This window comes from Pseudochaenichthys georgianus, chromosome 9, assembly GCF_902827115.2.
Source record: "Pseudochaenichthys georgianus chromosome 9, fPseGeo1.2, whole genome shotgun sequence".
NCBI classification, from domain to species: Eukaryota; Metazoa; Chordata; class Actinopteri; order Perciformes; family Channichthyidae; genus Pseudochaenichthys; species Pseudochaenichthys georgianus.
The window spans coordinates 41,980,395-42,003,878 of record NC_047511.1 but is presented as its reverse complement, the minus strand read 5'-3'; the positions used below and the strand labels follow the sequence as shown (position 1 = coordinate 42,003,878).

General features: G+C 40.8%; 1 protein-coding gene across 2 annotated transcripts in view; it reads left to right on the top strand.

Moving 5' to 3' along the window:
• Window positions 1-23,484, top strand: part of add2 (adducin 2 (beta)) — a 37,338-nt gene that overhangs the window by 5,613 nt on the left and 8,241 nt on the right. For both annotated transcript variants that reach the window (XM_034090569.2, XM_034090570.2), the window contains exons 2-10: window positions 4,173-4,370; window positions 7,744-7,885; window positions 8,430-8,581; window positions 9,355-9,435; window positions 9,650-9,799; window positions 10,312-10,455; window positions 11,216-11,314; window positions 18,822-18,998; window positions 21,369-21,614. In XM_034090569.2, the coding sequence (XP_033946460.1) occupies window positions 4,224-4,370; window positions 7,744-7,885; window positions 8,430-8,581; window positions 9,355-9,435; window positions 9,650-9,799; window positions 10,312-10,455; window positions 11,216-11,314; window positions 18,822-18,998; window positions 21,369-21,614 (1,338 nt within the window). In that variant the 5' untranslated portion in view covers window positions 4,173-4,223. The remainder of the gene's footprint in view (window positions 1-4,172; window positions 4,371-7,743; window positions 7,886-8,429; window positions 8,582-9,354; window positions 9,436-9,649; window positions 9,800-10,311; window positions 10,456-11,215; window positions 11,315-18,821; window positions 18,999-21,368; window positions 21,615-23,484) is intronic.

Genomic DNA, 23,484 nt, shown 5'->3' with positions numbered 1-23,484 from the left:
CACAACGTCCCATCCAATCAGAGCACACTGGGCTCACAGGGAGGGGGGGGGGGCAGGAGCTACAACAAGCCGTTTAGGACAGAGTGAATACACATGCTGTACAGAGATGCTGTGAGAAACCAATGTGAGTTTGGAAAATTGCACAGTATAAATCTATTCTACCTCAACAATGGAATGATGATCAGTAGAAATGGCCCTGACATGGGAGCTTTAAAATGCAGCCATAGAAGAGAGTGGCAGGAAATCAGCTCCACTACTCCCTGAGATGTTATGAAACAGAAAGGAGCTGACGATGCAGCATGATCACAGTGCAGCAGGAAGTGAGGCTGAGGTCTCCCCTCAGCCATTAGGACCCTCCCTGGAGAGAGAGGCTGTCTGTCTGCTGCCTGTCAGCAGCTGGGCCCGAGAGTCAAACACACCGAGGACCAGCCTCCACTGTGAGAGAGCAAAAGACTATATATCTATATCACTTTATAGACCGTCTGCTACCGTCTCATGGCGATACATTTCAATGGACATAAATATCAGAGTTTGTGATTCCTTAAAAGCTAAAATACATCAGAGAAAAAGGAAAGTAGCATCTATCTGAAAGTAATCACTGAAGAATCAATAGTGACTAGGGCTGACATGATTTGTCTATCAACAGAAAATAGGTATTTTAATAATTGATTAATTGTTTAAGTAATTTTGCGTGCACACATGTCAGAACATTTTCTGTTCAGCGTCTCAAACATGGACATTTCCTGCTTTTCTTTTATCTTGTTAAAGTCAATATGTTTTGGATTTACAAAACAAGAATGAGATGGACATGTTTTAGACCCCTACGTTAATCGATTGATTAGCTCAATAGTCTGCAGATGAATCTATAATAAAAGTAATAGTTATTGCAACACATAACTGCACAGTTACAGTATGTCAATGTTTGATTGGGGAGTAAGTGCTTTAGCAAATTGCAGACGTTGGATAGCTGAACGTTTCGGTGAGCCTGATGTTGTTGAGTTTAAGTGCATACAATTTATCCAGAATCTCCTGTAAAGGTTGATTCAGCTCTCCGAGTTTCTTGTGTGGTTTGCAATAAGTGATACACATAGATCTGATGGGTCTCTTGTGCTATTACAGCGAGCCTCTTCAAAGCGAGCCCTGGGTGTGAAAGACACGAAGGGATTCGACGATACAAATAGTTACAGAAATGCATCTTATCAAGTAAGATGCAGCACAGGAGGGTGTGGTGTGTGTGGACCTAATCTGCTCTGCTGTGTGTGTGTGTGTGTGTGTGTGTGTGTGTGTGTGTGTGTGTGTGTGTGTGTGTGTGTGTGTGTGTGTGTGTGTGTGTGTGTGTGTGTGTGTGTGTGTGTGTGTGTGTGTGTGTGGTGTGTGTGTGTGTGTGTGTGTGTGTGTGTGTGTGTGTGTGTGTGTGTGTGTGTGTGTGTGTGTGTGTGTGTGTGTGTGTGTGTGTGTGTGTGTGTGTGTGTGTGTGTGTGTGTGTGTGTGTGTGTGTGTGTGTGTGTGTGTGTGTGTGATCTGGGAGTGGCCAGCTTCTCTCCAAAGGTCCTTACAGTAACTCTTCCTCCGATTACCGAGCTGCATCTCACTTCCTGTTATTGGTTCTGGCGCTGCTGCATTTTGTAAAAAGCTCTGCACTTCCACTAATCTGTGCCCTGAGGAATAAAGCATCCTTCATGTGAGGGTAGGTTTTATATCAATGCTGCCTTTTGTGATTACAGAAGAAGCCGGCTTAATGTGCGCTTTGTTTATCCACTCTGTTTTCGCGCTAATGCAAGATAGACAAACTTATCTTACTTTAAATTGTACATATTGTGAGAGTATTGATTGAACGGATAATTGTGATTTAATATTTGATGTGCTGGGCTTTAGTGGACTCTTTGAATCATCGTCTTATTATTAAACAATATTCTGCATACTGCACTTCTCCCATTTACATGTATTAGTATTAACTTTGATAGCAATTACTTTTTGAATTGATCTGAATCATTGCCGCTGCTTTAGGAGCTAATGGCTAGCAAAATAAGACTTTGTAATGTCATTAACCTATTATTTTGTATTAATAATAATGTCTATACTTCTATTTAATCTAATCTGTTTGCTTGGTTAATTTCAAATTAGGTACGAATAGGGCGTTGTAAAAAAAATCTAATTTAGTTTATCTTGCGATATTGGAAATTAATTAATTTTCCTTTTGTCTGTAAAATACACATTTCAGGCTGGGACTTTTTCGCCACACCACATTCTAAATATAATTGAGTCAAATATTTGTCTTTAATACATATTACATATTGCGTCTCCTCAGACTAGTCCATATTGTCATATCATAACATTTCAGATTCTTTTTTTTTTTATATTCAAAGTACAAACTGTCCATGATGGAGCGAATGAGAGCTCAACACTTGCAGCCTGTAGTTGTTTCTGTAGTTTCATCACGAGGTGTGTGACCTCTTCCTGTCGGGAGCTACTGCCAATAATTGTGGCCGAGCGCAATCTTTTATGTTTTGCTCGGTTATAATTGGTCATACGGTGCCTTCATGCCGATCTTCAGACTGTTCTCCAGCTGAATGAAGTGGATTCGTAAAGGACTGCATGTCACCTGTAACACCAACTCTGGCAACTAGCTGTTATATAAATGCTATATATATTTTTAAAGTCAACTAAGAATAACTTGAAAGACAGTGATATTGCACTGAGGTTGTCCTTTAACGGTGAAAGAGTGTCAGTAAAAACCCTACTGTAACTATCATTCCTTTTTGGTGCCTTTGTTCTTCAGTTCAATGTTACCATCCTTCCAAAAATAATGCTATAAGTAATTTACTTTCCTCAACTTTAATGAACAATTTGTTGTTTGCTCAAGGCAGTAGAAAGAGTACACTTTAATATCTGTTATATTCATTGCAAGCAAAATCATTATTGGGATTTCAACATCATTATTTTGGATTTGTATATATTGTGCTGCCCTAATTGTTGCTCAAAGAAGTGTATTTTCGAGCAAACAGCTTTCAGCATTTGTCCATGGCAAAAAACCTGGAATAATCTGTCAGGTTTTAAAAAGATCTATTTCTACCTGCAGGCACACTTTTGATTTCCCCGAATGGAAATGAGTGATTACACAAACAATGTAGACAAAAAATGATTGAGAACAGAAACGTTTCCTTTTTTTCTGCCATGTCTAAGTTGCAGCTGAAACATTTTGGACTCACACACCTCCCTCTAGAAGTCAGACATGAGCTCTCTGCAGAATACAGAGAGCTGGAAGCGAGAGGCTTGGTCAGCATTATGTGCACTTGTTTCTTAAGTGCTCCATTGTGATGGACATTCATTTAAAGGTCACCTATTATGCAAAATCCACTTTCTCATGTCTCTTCTACATCAACATGTGTGTCCTCTTCTTCATGTCTCTTCTACATCAACATGTGTGTCCTCTTCTTCATGTCTCTTCTACATCAACATGTGTCCCCTCTTCTTCATGTCTCTTCTACATCAACATGTGTCCCCTCTTCTTCATGTCTCTTCTACATCAACATGTGTCCCCTCTTCTCCATGTCTCTTCTACATCAACACGTGTTCCCTCTTCTTCACGTCTCTTCTACATCAACATGTGTCCCCTCTTCTTCATGTCTCTTCTACATCAACATGTGTCCCCTCTTCTCCATGTCTCTTCTACATCAACACGTGTTCCCTCTTCTTCATGTCTCTTCTACATCAACATGTGTCCCCTCTTCTTCATGTCTCTTCTACATCAACATGTGTCCCCTCTGTGTAAAGAGACTCTGAAAGTTTCAGGAACAAAGATTCTCTCTCTTTTTGATCCATTTCTATAAAAACCTGTCTGAAAATGAGCTGATCAGATTTTGGCCACTTTATGATGTCATAACGATTTGTTGGCTTGTGTAACCATTAGCCAATCAGCAATCAAGGTAACCCCCCCCCCCCCCCCCCCACACAGAGAATCAGCACTTTGGAAACAGGGCTGAAACAGAGGGGATTATGGGATGCTGCAATGATCTGTTTGGTGTTTCAGCCAATCAGAGACATGTTCTGTGTATATCTGAGAACTGTAATGTATTGATGAAAAACTGTATAATAGGGGACCTTTAAATATCAAATTCCCACAGTCCAGCTTCAAGCAGCATTTGTATAACAGTGACACCCTTTATTTGCAGGTATCCCCTCTGACCTCTGGTTGTAAGACATCCACTGCAGAACAGTAGAAGATGAGTAAGTCCCCGACCCCCAGTGGTACCCCGGTGCAGCTCAGCCCCAGCGATGGGGTCCCGGAGAGCCTCCCGTCTCCACAGCACTCCACCCCGGGCTCCGGACCCCCGCAGAAGAAACGCATCTCCAGCCTCCTCCAGAGTCCGGTGAGAAGGCTGTGATTTATTGCCTCAGTCTTTCCCCTTCTCTAATGTCCTCACATCACAATAAATCTGCTCTGAGACGCAGTCAGGGCTGGATCCTCTCTGAGTGCATGACTCTGTGTTTCTGCTGCTAATGAAGCGAGGTGGAGAGGCTGCCCATTAAGTGAGAGCATTCATTTAAGATGTTTACTTACCCCTTACCAGAGGTGGGACGTAATGGAGTACAAATACTTTGTTACTGTACTTAAGTACATATTTCTGATATCAGTACTCCACTACTTATTTTTCTGACAAGTCTTTAACATTTTGAACCCAAATACCTGTACTTTCTACTTCTTACATGTTGAACACAAATACCTGTACTTTCTACTTCTTACATGTTGAACACAAATACCTGTACTTTCTACTTCTTACATGTTGAACACTAATACCTGTACTTTCTACTTCTTACATGTTGAACTCAAATACCTGTACTTTCTACTTCTTACATGTTGAACACAAATACCTGTACTTTCTACTTCTTACATGTTGAACTCAAATACCTGTACTTTCTACTTCTTAGATGTTGAACACAAATACCTGTACTTTCTACTTATTACATGTTGAACACAAATACCTGTACTTTCTACTTCTTAGATGTTGAACACAAATACCTGTACTTTCTACTTCTTACATGTTGAACTCAAATACCTGTACTTTCTACTTCTTACATGTTGAACTCAAATACCTGTACTTTCTACTTCTTACATGTTGAACTCAAATACCTGTACTTTCTACTTCTTACATGTTGAACTCAAATATCTGTACTTTCTACTTCTTACATGTTGAACACAAATACCTGTACTTTCTACTTCTTACATGTTGAAACCAAATACCTGTACTTTCTACTTCTTACATGTTGAACTCAAATACCTGTACTTTCTACTTCTTACATGTTGAACACAAATACCTGTACTTTCTACTTCTTACATGTTGAACTCAAATACCTGAACTTTCTACTTCTTACATGTTGAACCCAAATACCTGTACTTTCTACTTCTTAGATGTTGAACACAAATACCTGAACTTTCTACTTCTTACATGTTGAACCCAAATACCTGTACTTTCTACTTCTTACATGTTGAACTCAAATACCTGAACTTTCTACTTCTTACATGTTGAACCCAAATACCTGAACTTTCTACTTCTTACATGTTGAACCCAAATACCTGTACTTTCTACTTCTTACATGTTGAACACAAATACCTGTACTTTCTACTTCTTACATGTTGAACTCAAATACCTGTACTTTCTACTTCTTACATGTTGAACTCAAATACCTGTACTTTCTACTTCTTAGATGTTGAACACAAATACCTGTACTTTCTACTTCTTACATGTTGAACACAAATACCTGTACTTTCTACTTCTTACATATTAAACTCAAATACCTGTACTTTCTACTTCTTACATGTTGAAACCAAATACCTGTACTTTCTACTTCTTACATGTTGAACACAAATACCTGTACTTTCTACTTCTTACATGTTGAACTCAAATACCTGTACTTTCTACTTCTCTCATGTTGAACACAAATACCTGTACTTTCTACTTCTTACATGTTGAACACAAATACCTGAACTTTCTACTTCTTACATGTTGAACTTAAATACCTGTACTTTCTACTTCTTACATGTTGAACACAAATACCTGTACTTTCTACTTCTCTCATGTTGAACACAAATACCTGTACTTTCTACTTCTTACATGTTGAACACAAATACCTGTACTTTCTACTTCTTACATGTTGAACTTAAATACCTGTACTTTCTACTTCTCTCATGTTGAACTCAAATACCTGTACTTTCTACTTCTTACATGTTGAACTCAAATACCTGTACTTTCTACTTCTTACATGTTGAACACAAATACCTGTACTTTCTACTTCTCTCATTTTCCAAACAGCTGGTTCCTTTAGTCTGAATGTGTGTTTGGTGCGTGGTCATTATTCTTTAGAGTCACTGCGTGCCTATTGGTTGGAACACGATCCGTGTATCCATCACTTCCTGGTCTTCTCTAAAGAAGAGGGACCAATGGAAACGTTGTCATGTTGCCGTTGGTCACCATGGAAACATTCATTAGCTAACAATGACATTATTGTTCTATTGATATAAAGGGAGGTCAGGTACTCTTTAAAGCAGCTGCTAGTTAAGGGTACTTTTTACTGAAGTACACTTCAAAGCCTCTTTACTTTGACTTGAGTAAAGAAGTTTAGTCAGTACTTCTACTTTCACCAGAGTATTTTTAAACACGAGTATCTGTACTTCTACTTGAGTAAAGGATGTCTGTACTTGTGCCATCTCTGCCCCTTGCTGCTGTAGTGAAGGGACTGTGTTCAAAATCCAGGGTTCAAAAGACCATTTTATTTTTTCTTTCGCTCTCATACGTCTATTTTTTATTAAAAGTTTAAACAAAAACGGATTAAGGAGAGAATACGATAAATCAACTCCAGATGCAGCAATAGTCATCTGACCAAGGTGAACTAAATAATACATACATGGAGGCCGATTGTTTATTTGATTAGTATTAGTAACCCCTTCCCTGTATACGTTTAGTTGTTGTGCTGTGTAGAAATACTCTTGCTCATGTTGTAAAATTGCAGAGATGCCAGCAAAGAAGTCCTTAAGAACAAGGCCTTCAGAAGCGATGAAAGGAAGTGCTGCTGGATAACCTTTACTAAAGTTAACATGTGTTTTTCCAGAGTTCAGTACTGGTGTTAAAGGAATATTAAAAGGCATCAAAGAGCAGTATTTAGTAAGTGGTATCAACATCTTCCTCCAATTGGGATCATTGGACCGGTAGATTTTCTAGAATTATACAACTATAAACATATGATATTCATGCATCTTTTTTGTATCTTACTTAAATAATAACGTATAATTGTGGACTTCCCTCTTGACCACTTGTTTAATGTTCTATTAACTAGGAGAAAAACAAAAATAAGAAACATTGGTGAATTGCAGAAATTGTAGACACAAACAAAATAGGAGGACATTCGTTTGATTTTAATTGAGTATAATTATGAAACTTAAATGATTAGTGTTAACTTTGCATACCCTACATAGGTGATACTATAATTGTGTGTGTGTGTGTGTGTGTGTGTGTGTGTGTGTGTGTGTGTGTGTGTGTGTGTGTGTGTGTGTGTGTGTGTGTGTGTGTGTGTGTGTGTGTGTGTGTGTGTGTGTGTGTGTGTGTGTGTGTGTGTGTGTGTGTGTGTGTGTGTGTGTGTGTGTGTGTGTGTGTGTGTGTGTGTGTGTGTGTGTGTGTGTGTGTGTGTGTGTGTGTGTGTGTGTGTGTGTGTGTGTGTGTGTGTGTGTGTGTGTGTGTGTGTGTGTAGTCGTTCAGGGAGGAGCTGGACGTGCTGATCCAGGAGCAGATGAAGAAGGGGGGCAGCTCCTCGAACCTCTGGGCTCTCAGGCAGCTCGCTGACTTCATGTCGTCTCACGGCTCTCCGGCCGCGTTACCCGTCTCCCCTTCCAGTACGTGCACTTTAAAGAATATTTAATACAGCTTTAAAACACTGACTGTAAGCATGATAGTTAGAAAATGAAATACTGATATGTTGATGTTAATATATATATGATGAAAAGCCATTCAATGCATTCCACACTCTGTAAAACGATCTGCTTTCATATAGCTTATCTGCAGCATGTGTGTATGTATACAGTAGATGTGTATGATTATAGGTATTTTCTGCATGTATGTATATGTAAATGTATTACATGCATATATATTCATTTAACAATGTTCCTGGTCATTCTTTTTTCTCTTTGTACATACAAACCAGTACAGACCATTGTCTCATTTGTATGCATATGTGTTGCTATCCACGTCTAAATGGCAAACATTACTTACTTTTGAAACGCAATAAAAATATTTTTGATCAGAAAAGCCATTTTAAGAATGGCTATAGTCGACACAGATCATTTCAACTGTGATTAAAAAGATGTGATTTTAGCCCCACTGCAGACCACCGTCACCCCTCTCTCCTTCTCTCCCTCACTCTCTCCTTCTCTCCCTCAGACATGATGATGGTGACCCCCATCAACGACCTTCAGATCTGGGAACCCGGCAGTCTGGTGAAGGGCGAGCGCTTGATGCGCTGCAAGCTGGCGAGCGTCCATCGCCTGTTCGATCTGTACGGCTGGGCCCAGATCAGCCGCACGTGTCTCACTGTCAGTGCCACTTCCTTCTCACGTTTCATTCCTGATCTTTTTCTCATTTTCATTTCATTAATTGTGCGGCTTTTTAGTCACGGGTTCAGAATACATATTTTTTCTGGCTGTTTGTGGTCGGAGCTAAACATGAAATCCGCTTTGGTCCGAAGTCTCATCGTCTCTCATAGCTGGGACGAACTGAGTTGATCGTGGTGCAGTAGATGCTGAAAGAGATATAATGGACTTTGTTGATATAGTTGGCAGCCGTCTTAAAGGAGGGATGACGATCCAACTGCTTCAGATCGGGGGCCGCATTCCTCATAATCTTATAATAGTGTCTTGTGATCTTCATAGGCGGCGCGGGCATACACATTTACATTACACCTCACTTAGCTCAGTTTTAAAGAGGCTATATCAGCAATAAACATCCACATCAAAACCATATTTTATCTTAACATCGTTATTGTGAACTGAAAATACATTTAGCTGAATAGCCAAAAAGAAATGTTGCGAGAACAGCATACAAAATGTTCCTTATTCGGTGAGCGCGGTGTCCAGCAGTGGGGAGTCACAAATGTTAACTCCTGTTTTGCTTATTTTTAATATAACTTTAATATATTTTCTGCAAACATGGTTTCTTGCAAAAGAGTTGGTTTATCTGTTTATGTGCTTTTTGTATTTCAAGTGCAATTTAGGTCAAATTAGAGAGAAATCTTTTGACCTTTTTCTTAGGTTTTGATCTCTTCTCTTCCTCTGTACTGTCTGTACTGATGCTCTCTTCCTCCTGACAGCTGCGTGTTAGTAAAGAACAGGAACACTTCCTGGTGCTGCCACACGGCCTGGCCTACAGCGAGGTGACCGGATCCAATCTGGTGAGTCACACACACACTTTAAAAGTAAAGGAAATGTGTAAAATAAATGGTATGTTTTTCACTGCAGTCATGGTTAACGCCTCGTTACTCCTCCTTATGTTTATTTCAGCATGGAATTAGATTGGACTGAATCTATGTAATAGTATTTAAGTGAATCTTTTGGTGGTTTGGTTGGCTTTTTTTTTCACATGCATTTCAAACGGCTTGCTTCCAGGTGAAGGTGAATATCGTGGGTGAGGTGGTGGAGAAGGGGAGCACCAACCTGGGCGTGGACACGGAGGAGTTCAGCCTTCACTCGGCCATCTACTCCGCCCGGCCTGACGTTCGCTGCCTGCTCCACCTCCACACGCCGGCCACCGCCGCTGTGAGTCACTACACAGAGTTAGCTCTGTTTTACCTGTAGGAGACGCCATTATACTTCTGATGCTCACGTCCAGATTCAATTCGCTTCAATTAGCTTAACTGCCATAAAACTAAATGTTACAAGATTACATTTCAACACATCATGGTAACTGAATAAAGCTTGAATGCATTAGCTGTGTTGATAATGTATGACTATAAGGGAGTATACTGTAGGGTTCTTCCTTGGGTGCTTTGATAGTGACTTTACTGAGTTGATCATTACAGTAGAATAAGCCTACCATCTAAACTACATATTACGATGGCGTCGGCTAGGTGGCAGACTCTTGCAAGCAGCTACCGATGTGTGTATCTTATCTTATTATAAAGTTGGATGTTATTTCATATTAGCATTGTAACATTTGCAGCGTCTCCTTGTTCTGTTCGGTCTGATAACATGATATCATTGTCCGGCAGGGATTTGCTTGTAAAGCACTTTGTGAACATGAGCTTGTTTTCATGACCTTTTCTAACCAGGTTTCCTCGATGAAGTCCGGCCTGCTGCCACTGTCCCACGAGGCTCTGCTGGTCGGCGATGTGGCGTATTACGACTACAACGGGGCGATGGAGGAGGAGGAGGACAGGGTGGAGCTGCAGAAGAGCCTCGGTCCGACCTGTAAGGTGAGCGCAACTCAAGAGCAAAGACATTTAATCTGAAGCACGTGGATCGTTGCCGCAGGTTCCCACGTGGGTTGTTCATCTTCATGAAGCTCAGACTCAAGGTGATGTGATCTCCTCACTGGATTAATTATTGAAGCTGCTGCTGCTTGGAGACTAAATTAGGAGTCGGTCTTAGTGTGTTTTATAATACTACGGTCGCATTTCTCCATTACATACAGCTGTTGTATAATCGAATAAATGAAGGGATGTACCAGAAGCTCCATTAGTAAAGTTCTCATTCAAAGTTAAAATTGTAATGTTGGGCAGCTATTTTTGTTCGAGACCTGCATAGAACTATCAGTTATTCACCAACTATATGTTAATGTATTTCAAGACATTTTTGAGAAAACAAAATTCTCTCATTACATATTTTTAGTTTAAATTCTTCCGTTTTCCCCTAAATGACACAAATAGAAGGTGCCATTTTTGCTTTGGGAAATACTTGAGCGCCATTTTTTTCCCCATTTTATGACCGACACATAATAAACATTGTATTATTTATTTCATTATTTTATTTAAAAACCACCATGTTCAGTTAAAAAAACATGTTATTAGCATGTCAGATTTAAGCTAATGTCCATCTGTAGTCTTGGGAAGTCAAAACTAAATTGAATATTTTTCCTTTTTGTGTTATGACTTCACGACAGACATTCAGCTCAATTTAACAAACCTTTATTTGATCTTCAAACATGACATAATACTACATTTCTGTTATGTGTAGGTTCTGGTGCTGAGGAATCACGGCATCGTGGCTCTGGGGGAGTCTGTGGAGGAGGCCTTCTACACCATCTTTCACATTCAGGCTGCCTGCCAGATCCAGGTACACACACACACACACACACACACACACACACACACACACACACACACACACACACACACACACACACACACACACACACACACACATACCATGTATACATCACTTCAGGGGACATTACATTGACTTACATGCATTTCCTCGAGACTTATCCTAACCTTAACCATAACCAACACATGCCTAACCCTAATATTGTAGATGCATCATTTCTGCACCTCAGAATTTGCCCTTCTCTCGGTTCTCGTTCCCTGTAACGCAGCCAGCAGCTCTGCAGTCCCGTACAGAGAGCCGAGTCTCGTGCCAGACACACACTGCAGTAATCCTGCAGGAGCAGCAGTGTGGCTGTAAGGTCGTTGGGCCTCATTCACCAATATTGCACTTAAATTAAATCTTGGGAAAGGTCCTAAGAAGTCTACGGCAGATTTATGACGTGTTCTAAAAGCGCAGAATTGTTCCAAACTGTATTCTGGGAGGCTGTGGCTCAGTGGATAGTGTGCTGGACTTCGAATCAGGGGATAGCAAGTTCGAGTCCCGCTGCAGTCAGCATGTCGTTGTGTCCCTGGGACACTTCACCCCAAATGGCTCCTGTGGGGATTGTCCACAGTGCTGAATGTATGTAAGTCGCTTTGGATAAAAGCGTCGAACAAATGACATGTAATGTATTCATGTTAGGGAAATATCACTCGTCTCCGGCTCGAGCTTCAACCTCAGGATCCATGTATCTGATCCTCTCCAGAAAGGAAGTAGTCCTCACATACAGAGCATGAACTAGTTCCTGAGCAGTGTCCTTCACATGCTGATATCCAAGAGAGGGAGTCACACAGTCACAAGATGGAGGAATAGAAAGCAGTACTCAATGTTTACTTCAGATTAGCTCCACGTCAGAAATGAGCATGCTTGATGTCTGTCTCCATAGAGGCTGAATCATCATGTTCATCACATAGCTATCATCTGCCTCAAACAGTCCTGATGCTCTTCTAGGTCATCAGACATCCTGTCATGTTCACAGCTACAGTTGGGATACCTTTGTTATCATGTTGCTCTCATTTTGGAAGAGGACATTCAGTATTTTCGCAACAGTTTTATATATGATATATATGTCTTTACATATACCAAAAAGAATATTTAACTAAAATACTTCTTGCTTTATAATTTTATTTTCCAATTATGTTTTACATTCATCATTTAGGTTTTAAAATCAAGTTGAATACCCGTCTAAGAACTAGAGATATTTTCCATATTCGAGTTTTGGGGTCGGGTATAAGTTGAAATAAATGAGAAAGGGAAGATATTTTATTTTGTATTTGGTAAAAAAAAAGTCTAAGTGTTGAGAAAAAACAGTTGGGATACCTTTGTTACCATGGGAACTCTCATGTTGGAAGAGGACATCCTTGTACATTAACACAGTGTGGCAGATAATCATAATTGCAGGTAAACAAAGTGCCGATTGGCATAAAAAGGACTGCAGATTAAGTCCCAAATGAAAGTGCCTATTCCCTCATTCAAGCTGGTTTGCTGTCTGGAATATAGTGTTGATTAGAAAATGTTGAATACATGTTATCTTATTTATTTAGTTGTTATTATATATTTATTTTATGTATTAAAAATTATGTTTAGTAGATTTCAGTAGGTTGTTGAAGATTATGACAAAGTGATTTTATTTATTTCGTTTTTACAATGTATTTATATTATTTATTCATATATAATGTTATATTTACTGTATATGTGTGTGTGTGTACTTTGTATTCAGTATTATTGAATGCACTTATCTCAGTTACATTTTCTTTTTATTGTTATTCAGTTAAATTACATTCTAATCTACTGCATTATTTGCTTATAAAAAAAGTACGTTTAATAAATTAATGATGTTTCTTCTACATCAACATGTCTCCCCTCTTCTTCATGTCTCTTCTACATCAACACGTGTCCCCTCTTCTTCATGTCTCTTCTACATCAACATGTCTCCCCTCTTCTTCATGTCTCTTCTACATCAACATGCGTCCCCTCTTCTCCATGTCTCTTCTACATCAACATGTGTCCTCTCTTCTTCATGTTTCTTCTACATCAACATGTGTCCCCTCTTCTCCATGTCTCTTCTACATCAACATGTCTCCCCTCTTCTTCATGTCTCTTCTACATCAACACGTGTCCCCTCTTCTTCATGTCTCTTCTACATCAACATGTGTCCCCTCTTCTTCATGTCTCTTCTACATCAACACGTGTCCCCTCTTCTTCATGTCTCTTCTACATCAACATGTGTCCCCTCTTCTTCATGTCTCTTCTACATCAACATGTGTCCCCTCTTCTTCATGTCTCTTCTACATCAACACGTGTCCCCTCTTCTTCATGTCTCTTCTACATCAACACGTGTCCCCTCTTCTTCATGTCTCTTCTACATCAACATGTGTCCCCTCTTCTTCATGTCTCTTCTACATCAACACGTGTCCCCTCTTCTTCATGTCTCTTCTACATCAACATGTGTCCCCTCTTCTTCATGTCCCTTCTACATCAACATGTGTCCCCTCTTCTTCATGTCCCTTCTACATCAACATGTGTCCCCTCTTCTTCATGTCTCTTCTCCATCAACATGTGTCCCCTCTTCTTCATGTCTCTTCTACATCAACATGTGTCCCCTCTTCTTCATGTCTCGTCTACATCAACATGTGTCCCCTCTTCTCCATGTCTCTTCTACATCAACATGTGTCCCCTCTTCTTCATGTCTCTTCTACATCAACACGTGTCCCCTCTTCTTCATGTCTCTTCTACATCAACATTTGTCCCCTCTTCTTCATGTCTCTTCTACATCAACATGTGTCCCCTCTTCTTCATGTCTCTTCAACATCAACATGTGTCCCCTCTTCTTCATGTCTCTTCTACGTCAACATGTGTCCCCTCTTCTTCATGTCTCTTCTACGTCAACATGTGTCCCCTCTTCTTCATGTCTCTTCTACATCAACATGTGTCCCCTCTTCTTCCTGTCTCTTCTACATCAACATGTCTCCCCTCTTCTCCATGTCTCTTCTACATCAACATGTGTCCCCTCTTCTTCATGTCTCTTCTACATCAACACGTGTCCCCTCTTCTTCATGTCTCTTCTACATCAACACGTGTCCCCTCTTCTCCATGTCTCTTCTACATCAACATGTGTCCCCTCTTCTTCCTGTCTCTTCTACATCAATATGTCTCCCCTCTTCTCCATGTCTCTTCTACATCAACACGTGTCCCCTCTTCTCCATGTCTCTTCTACATCAACACGTGTCCCCTCTTCTTCATGTCTCTTCTACATCAACATGTGTCCCCTCTTCTTCATGTCTCTTCTACATCAACATGTGTCCCCTCTTCTTCATGTCTCTTCTACATCAACACGTGTTCCCTCTTCTTCATGTCTCTTCTACATCAACACGTGTCCCTTCTTCTTCATGTCTCTTCTACATCAACATGTGTCCCCTCTTCTTCATGTCTCTTCTACATCAACATGTGTCCCCTCTTCTTCATGTCTCTTCTACATCAACATGTGTCCCCTCTTCTTCATGTCTCTTCTCCATCAACATGTGTCCCCTCTTCTTCATGTCTCTTCTACATCAACATGTGTCCCCTCTTCTTCATGTCTCTTCTACATCAACATGTGTCCCCTCTTCTTCATGTCTCTTCTACATCAACATGTGTCCCCTCTTCTTCATGTCTCTTCTACATCAACATGTGTCCCCTCTTCTTCATGTCTCTTCTACATCAACACGTGTCCCCTCTTCTCCATGTCTCTTCTACATCAACACGTGTCCCCTCTTCTCCATGTCTCTTCTACATCAACACGTGTCCCCTCTTCTCCATGTCTCTTCTACATCAACACGTGTCCCCTCTTCTTCATGTCTCTTCTACATCAACACGTGTCCCCTCTTCTTCATGTCTCTTCTACATCAACATGTGTCCCCTCTTCTTCATGTCTCTTCTACATCAACATGTGTCCCCTCTTCTTCATGTCTCTTCAACATCAACATGTGTCCCCTCTTCTTCATGTCTCTTCTACATCAACATGTGTCCCCTCTTCTTCATGTCTCTTCTACATCAACACGTGTCCCCTCTTCTTCATGTCTCTTCTACATCAACACGTGTCCCCTCTTCTCCATGTCTCTTCTACATCAACACGTGTCCCCTCTTCTCCATGTCTCTTCTACATCAACACGTGTCCCCTCTTCTCCATGTCTCTTCTACATCAACACGTGTCCCCTCTTCTCCATGTCTCTTCTACATCAACACGTGTCCCCTCTTCTCCATGTCTCTTCTACATCAACACGTGTCCCCTCTTCTTCATGTCTCTTCTACATCAACACGTGTCCCCTCTTCTTCATGTCTCTTCTACATCAACACGTGTCCCCTCTTCTTCATGTCTCTTCTACATCAACAGGTGTCCCCTCTTCTCCATGTCTCTTCTACATCAACACGTGTCCCCTCTTCTTCATGTCTCTTCTACATCAACACGTGTCCCCTCTTCTTCATGTCTCTTCTACATCAACAGGTGTCCCCTCTTCTTCATGTCTCTTCTACATCAGCATGTATCCCCTCTTCTCCATGTCTCTTCTACATCAGCATGTGTCCCCTCTTCCTCATGTCTCTTCTACATCAACATGTGTCCCCTCTTCTTCATGTCTCTTCTACATCAACATGTGTCCCCTCTTCTTCATGTCCCTTCTACATCAACATGTGTCCCCTCTTCTCCATGTCTCTTCTACATCAACATGTGTCCCCTCTTCTCCATGTCTCTTCTACATCAACATGTGTCCCCTCTTCTCCATGCCTCTTCTACATCAACATGTGTCCCCTCTTCTCCATGTCTCTTCTACATCAACATGTGTCCCCTCTTCTCCATGTCTCTTCTACATCAACATGTGTCCCCTCTTCTCCATGTCTCTTCTACATCAACATGTGTCCCCTCTTCTCCATGTCTCTTCTACATCAACATGTGTCCCCTCTTCTTCATGTCTCTTCTACATCAACATGCGTCCCCTATTCTTCATGTCTCTTCTACATCAACATGTGTCCCCTCTTCTTCATGTCTCTTCTACATCAGCATGTGTCCCCTCTTCTCCATGTCTCTTCTACATCAACATGCGTCCCCTCTTCTCCATGTCTCTTCTACATCAACATGCGTCCCCTCTTCTCCATGTCTCTTCTACATCAACATGCGTCACCTCTTCTTCATGTCTCTTCTACATCAACACGTGTCCCCTCTTCTTCATGTCTCTTCTACATCAACACGTGTCTCCTCTTCTCCATGTCTCTTCTACATCAACATGTGTCCCCTCTTCTTCATGTCTCTTCTACATCAACATGTGTCCCCTCTTCTCCATGTCTCTTCTACATCAACACGCGTCACCTCTTCTTCATGTCTCTTCTACATCAACACGTGTCCCCTCTTCTCCATGTCTCTTCTACATCAACACGTGTCCCCTCTTCTCCTTGTCTCTTCTACATCAACATGTGTCCCCTCTTCTCCGTGTCTCTTCTACATCAACATGTGTCCCCTCTTCTTCGTGTCTCTTCTCCATCAACATGTGTCCCCTCTTCTTCATGTCTCTTCTCCATCAACATGTGTCCCCTCTTCTCCATGTCTCTTCTACATCAGCATGTGTCCCCTCTTCTTCATGTCTCTTCTACATCAACATGTGTCCCCTCTTCTCCATGTCTCTTCTACATCAACATGTGTCCCCTCTTGTTCATGTCTCTTCTACATCAACATGTGTCTCCTCTTCTCCATGTCTCTTCTACATCAACATGCGTCCCCTCTTCTCCATGTCTCTTCTACATCAACATGCGTCCCCTCTTCTTCATGTCTCTTCTACATCAACATGTGTCCCCTCTTCTTCATGTCTCTTCTACATCAACATGTGTCCCCTCTTCTCCATGTCTCTTCTATATCAACATGTGTCCCCTCTTGTTCATGTCTCTTCTACATCAACATGTGTCTCCTCTTCTCCATGTCTCTTCTACATCAACATGCGTCCCCTCTTCTCCATGTCTCTTCTACATCAACATGCGTCCCCTCTTCTCCATGTCTCTTCTACATCAACATGTGTCCCCTCTTCTCCATGTCTCTTCTACATCAACATGTGTCCCCTCTTCTCCATGTCTCTTCCACATCAACATGTGTCCCCTCTTCTTCATGTCTCTTCTACATCAACATGCGTCCCCTCTTCTCCATGTCTCTACATCAACATGTGTCCCCTCTTCTTCATGTCTCTTCTACATCAACATGTGTCCCCTCTTCTTCATGTCTCTTCTCCATCAACATGTGTCCCCTCTTCTTCATGTCTCTTCTACATCAACATGCGTCCCCTCTTCTCCATGTCTCTACATCAACATGTGTCCCCTCTTCTTCATGTCTCTTCTACATCAACATGTGTCCCCTCTTCTTCATGTCTCTTCTCCATCAACATGTGTCCCCTCTTCTTCATGTCTCTTCTCCATCAACATGTGTCCCCTCTTCTTCATGTCTCTTCTACATCAACATGTGTCCCCTCTTCTTCATGTCTCTTCTACATCAACATGTGTCCCCTCTTCTTCATGTCTCTTCTACATCAACATGTGTCCCCTCTTCTTCATGTCTCTTCTACATCAACATGTGTCCCCTCTTCTTCATGTCTCTTCTACATCAACATGTGTCCCCTCTTCTCCATGTCTCTTCTACATCAACATGTGTCCCCTCTTGTTCATGTCTCTTCTACATCAACATGTGTCTCCTCTTCTCCATGTCTCTTCTACATCAACATGCGTCCCCTCTTCTCCATGTCTCTTCTACATCAAAATGCGTCCCCTCTTCTTCATGTCTCTTCTACATCAACATGTGTCCCCTCTTCTTCATGTCTCTTCTACATCAACATGTGTCCTCTCTTCTTCATGTCTCTTCTACATCAACATGTGTCCCCTCTTCTTCATGTCTCTTCTACATCAACATGTGTCCCCTCTTCTTCATGTCTCTTCTACATCAACATGTGTCTCCTCTTCTCCATGTCTCTTCTACATCAACATGCGTCCCCTCTTCTCCATGTCTCTTCTACATCAACATGTGTCCCCTCTTCTTCATGTCTCTTCTACATCAACATGTGTCCCCTCTTCTTCATGTCTCTTCTACATCAACATGTGTCCCCTCTTCTTCATGTCTCTTCTACATCAACATGTGTCCCCTCTTCTTCATGTCTCTTCTACATCAACATGTGTCCCCTCTTCTCCATGTCTCTTCTACATGAACATGTGTCCCCTCTTCTCCATGTCTCTTCTCCATCAACATGTGTCCCCTCTTCTTCATGTCTCTTCTACATCAACATATGTCCCCTCTTCTTCATGTCTCTTCTACATCAACATGTGTCCCCTCTTCTTCATGTCTCTTCTACATCAACATGCGTCCCCTCTTCTCCAATCAGAGACATGTTCTGTGTATATCTGAGACCTGTGATGTATTGATGAAAAAGAGTATCATAGGGGACCTCTAATGTGTTTTATTATTGTATCGTAGGTGTCAGCTCTGTGCTGTGCTGGTGGAGAACAGAACCTGATCATGCTGGATCGGAGCGTCCATAAACCCAGCGTGGCCGGGACCGTGGGCTGGGCCGGGTCCACCTTCGGACCGCTGACCAAGACCCGCATCGGGGAACACGAGTTCGAGGCCCTCATGAGAACCATGGATAACCTGGTAGGCTGAACTCAAATAAACATACTGTGTAAAGTGATTAATACATGTATTATACATTAAAAAAAGTGACTTTCTTTACACATGTAGTTCAGTTAAATACAAATAAATATTTTAATGGTGTAAAATTATAAAAAATATAGGACTGTAAAATAATAAAAGACAATTCAAGCTTTAACATGAGCAAGGGAAAAACAATGATTACGTGTCATAACATTGATTTAAAGGCTGTAATACCATTAATGTGGTGAAAACTATAAACGTTAATAAGTGATTGATGAAATATTTATAAAAGACAATAACAACCTTTCTACAATAAAATAAGGTAAAAGAAAGTTACCTCTCTGCTGTGTGGGAGGTTTGCTGATTCACCCTGCAGCTCTTTCTCTCCGCACTCCTCTCCTGCAGCATAAAGAGTTTCACTGACGAAGTATCCTTCTGCGTAGACCAAGTTTCATTTCACATTAGCAGCTAAATATCCCCAGGTCTTTTCATAGGGTTTCCTGTGCTTACTGTAAATGAGCATTGCATCTTTCTGCCTTGCGAACATTGGTCTGATTCTCTCAGGTAATATTCTTCTATTACGACATCAATCAAAAATATTACTCTTTTATTATCAATTCATTATATTTATAAAATGGAATAGGTCCAGTGCTGTTACCTTGAACGTTTCACAAAGCCCACTGCGTTTTAAAGCGGATCAAAATGCTGATCTGATATCAAAATAAACATTTATAAATCCTTATCTTAGTAACTCCTCTCGCAGTGTCCCGCGAACTGAAGCCAGCTGTCCGGCTACAGAGCAATAATGAGGTGGCCACCCTAACTATGACGTGCAGAAATGTAATGACTAGACAATATGAAAATGCCTGAATAGACAAAGAAATATTATACCCTCACATCAACTAAAGTCCCTTAAGGTAATTCAACCTAAATGTGATCAATACGTTGCTATATGGCCATATGGTTTATTTAACACAATCATGTGAACTCGGAATAAGTGCAGAGACAAATTCTGCTCCATTTCCTGAAGCTGCTCCACAATAACAGCCTAAAAGCTTTCCTGCGGTTTGGAAAGCTTTTAATGTGAAGCGGAAGCATTTAATGTCCGGTTCACATCAGCAGATATGATTGCTTACACTTTACTACACAAAGGCTACCAAAGTACTGAAACGAATTAAAGGGACTAAAGACTGGACACACGGGGAAACATCTCGCCTGGCTCTGTCTGAAAGTAACAAAGGCTTCCGCTCTGCTAAAGCAGTTTATGTTTCATGTGGAACCTACTTGAGCAGGTCTCCCTTGAAAAAGAGATCAATGATCTCAATGGGATACACCTGGATAAATAAAGGTTTGAAATTAAATGAAAATAATTTAAAATCAGAAAACAGGGTGTCTTAAAATAAACGTATTTTGCATTTGAGTTTTTGTCGGGTTGAAACAAACGAGATAAAGTGTGTAATTAAGTTCAGTGTAAGAGGGGCTGGTAAGCAGATGTTGTTCCCTTCTAGAAAGCCAATGTGCCTAATTCCTAAAACGTTATATATTCCTAAAACGCGCCATGCAAAGATCACATTAACCGAACATTTTCTGAACAATCTGTCCAACATTTAGACGGATTTAAAACCATGAGGGGCAAGATGTTTTATGTGTGTTGGCATGACAATGTAACACAAGGTCTCCGTTCATCTTTCCTCACATGCCCTTATAACTGCATAATTTAACCTTGTCCTACATTATTTAAGAACACACACACACACACACACACACACACACACACACACACACACACACACACCGTGCATACCCTCGTTTCTGTAGTCTTCGACCTCAATCCAAAATTCAAAATGTTGTGAATTCATCAGACCACACATAATGGACAGCGATCCGACTGTAAGGAAACATAAGTAGCTTTTGACAAATAGTGTGTTGGATTATAAAACTACTTTTCATTAAGTCAAAGTCTCAGTATAATTGTTGTCCCCTGATTGATGACAGCTTGACATTATCTGGTACAGTAACAGTGTATTTTGTATGCATTAGAAAAGTGGCTGATATTATAAATGTGTCTTAAGGTACCAATACTAATGACGAAGCATTGATGAGCAGATCCTCTTAAATAATCACACCATGATCCTTTTAATATATGTTTCAATGATAATCAGAATGATAATTTAAAAACAATCAATCCCACCAATATTAGGAATTAGATGCACATTTGCAATATCAGTCAATCTCTCTGTCTGCACACACAAACTGAAAGATTGACCATAAAGTTGACTTTCACTTTGAAATAATCACAAGTAGTCAATTTATCCAAATGGTGCATCCGAGTCAGTTAGTCTGCATCTTGCGTCTCCTCTTGTCCTTCAGGGCTACCGTACGGGATACGCTTACCGCTTCCCGGTGCTGCTGGAGCGCTCGCGGACAAGGAGGGATGTGGAGGTGCCGGCCACAGCGACCGCTCACCACCAGTTCGATGACGACGGGGTGCACCCGGCTCTGAGGCAGCACCCGTTCGCCCAGAGGCAGCAGCAGGAGAGGACCCGCTGGCTCAACACCCCCAACAGCTACCAGAAGGTCAACCAGGAGCTAACCAGCCCGGGGCAGCGCACCACTGTGAGGCTCAGAGAATCATTACTTTTGACCAGAGGTGGGAAGTAGTGGAGTACAAATACTTTGTTACTGTACTTAAGTACATCTTTCTGGTATCGGTACTTTACTCCACTACTTATTTTTCTGATGACTTTTTACTTTGACTTCTAACATGTTGAACTCAAATACCTGTACTTTCTACTTCTTACATGTTGAACCCAAATACCTGTACTTTCTACTTCTTACATGTTGAACACAAATACCTGTACTTTCTACTTCTCACATGTTGAACACAAATACCTGTACTTTCTACTTCTCACATGTTGAACCCAAATACCTGTACTTTCTACTTCTAACATGTTGAACACAAATACCTGTACTTTCTACTTCTTACATGTTGAACTCAAATACCTGTACTTTCTACTTCTTACATGTTGAACTCAAATACCTGTACTTTCTACTTCTAACATGTTGAACACAAATACCTGTACTTTCTACTTCTCACATGTTGAACCCAAATACCTGTACTTTCTACTTCTAACATGTTGAACACAAATACCTGTACTTTCTACTTCTTACATGTTGAACTCAAATACCTGTACTTTCTACTTCTTACATGTTGAACTCAAATACCTGTACTTTCTACTTCTTACATGTTGAACACAAATACCTGTACTTTCTACTTCTTACATGTTGAACTCAAATACCTGTACTTTCTACTTCTTACATGTTGAACTCAAATACCTGTACTTTCTACTTCTCTCATTTTCCAAACAGCTGGTTCCTTTAGTCTGAATGTGTGTTGGTGCGTGGTCATTATTCTTTAGAGTCATTGCGTGCCTATTGATTTGAACACGATCCGTGTATCCATCACTTCCTGGTCTTCTCTAAAGAAGAGGGACCAATGGAAACGTTGTCATGTTGCCGTTGTAATAATCATCCAGGCATCTACTGATTGAATTTTTAAATTAATGGGTTGATCAGTTGGTATAAAAATGTCATTGGCAACATCTGAGCTCAATTTTTGCGAATTTATATATTTTTTGAACACAAGACAAAGTTCTAATGAATGCTGCAAGTAGTGCTCAAACTAACCATTAATCCCCTGATTGGTTAATTGGCAGATTATTTTCTAACTGAATAGATTATCGACCTAATTGTCAGAAAATAGTGACTTTTATTCTTCCCAGTTTTTAAAAGTCCAAGGCGAGGTCTTGTTTTGTCTGTCGGAAACCAAAAGATCTTCATTTCAAAATAATATACTAAAATATCTGTATTCCAGAAGCTGAACGCAGCGTTTTCTACAATCTTTGCTTTAAAAATAACTCTGTAGTTGACCTGTTATCAAAATAGTTGTAGAGATATTTTCTGACACCTGGCTTATTGATTGATTGATTGATTGATTGATTGATTGATTGATTGATGTTTCCTTTCAAAGTTGGAGAGGAAGACTGTCTAATGACATGAAGGTTTAAGAAGTGAAGGAGATAGAGCTGAGGGATCAGAGGGGGATGAAAGTGACTGAAGGGGAAACGCTTGGCGACCATGGCTGATGCAAGGAGGAGAAACAGAGCAGTTAACATCTTTCTGATGATTTGAAAATAAATTGGTTACATAAAATGTCCATTCGACGAGTTTCTGTAACCAAGACCAGCACTGTTCTCTCTGACTCTGATGGGTGTTGATTTGCACTGCATGTGCCTTGGAGAAAACATGAGGCTGGTTCTCTTACATCAGTGGGAGGAGCTTGTCTCCCCCTCTCTGCTTCCTCCCTCTCTCCTCTCTCCTCTCTCTGCATTGCAGAGGAGAGCCGCTGCTCTGTGAGGATCAGAGTCTGCCCTCTGCTGGAAAAACATCCACATTTTCAAAGCTTAAAAAACATACTTTCTAAGGG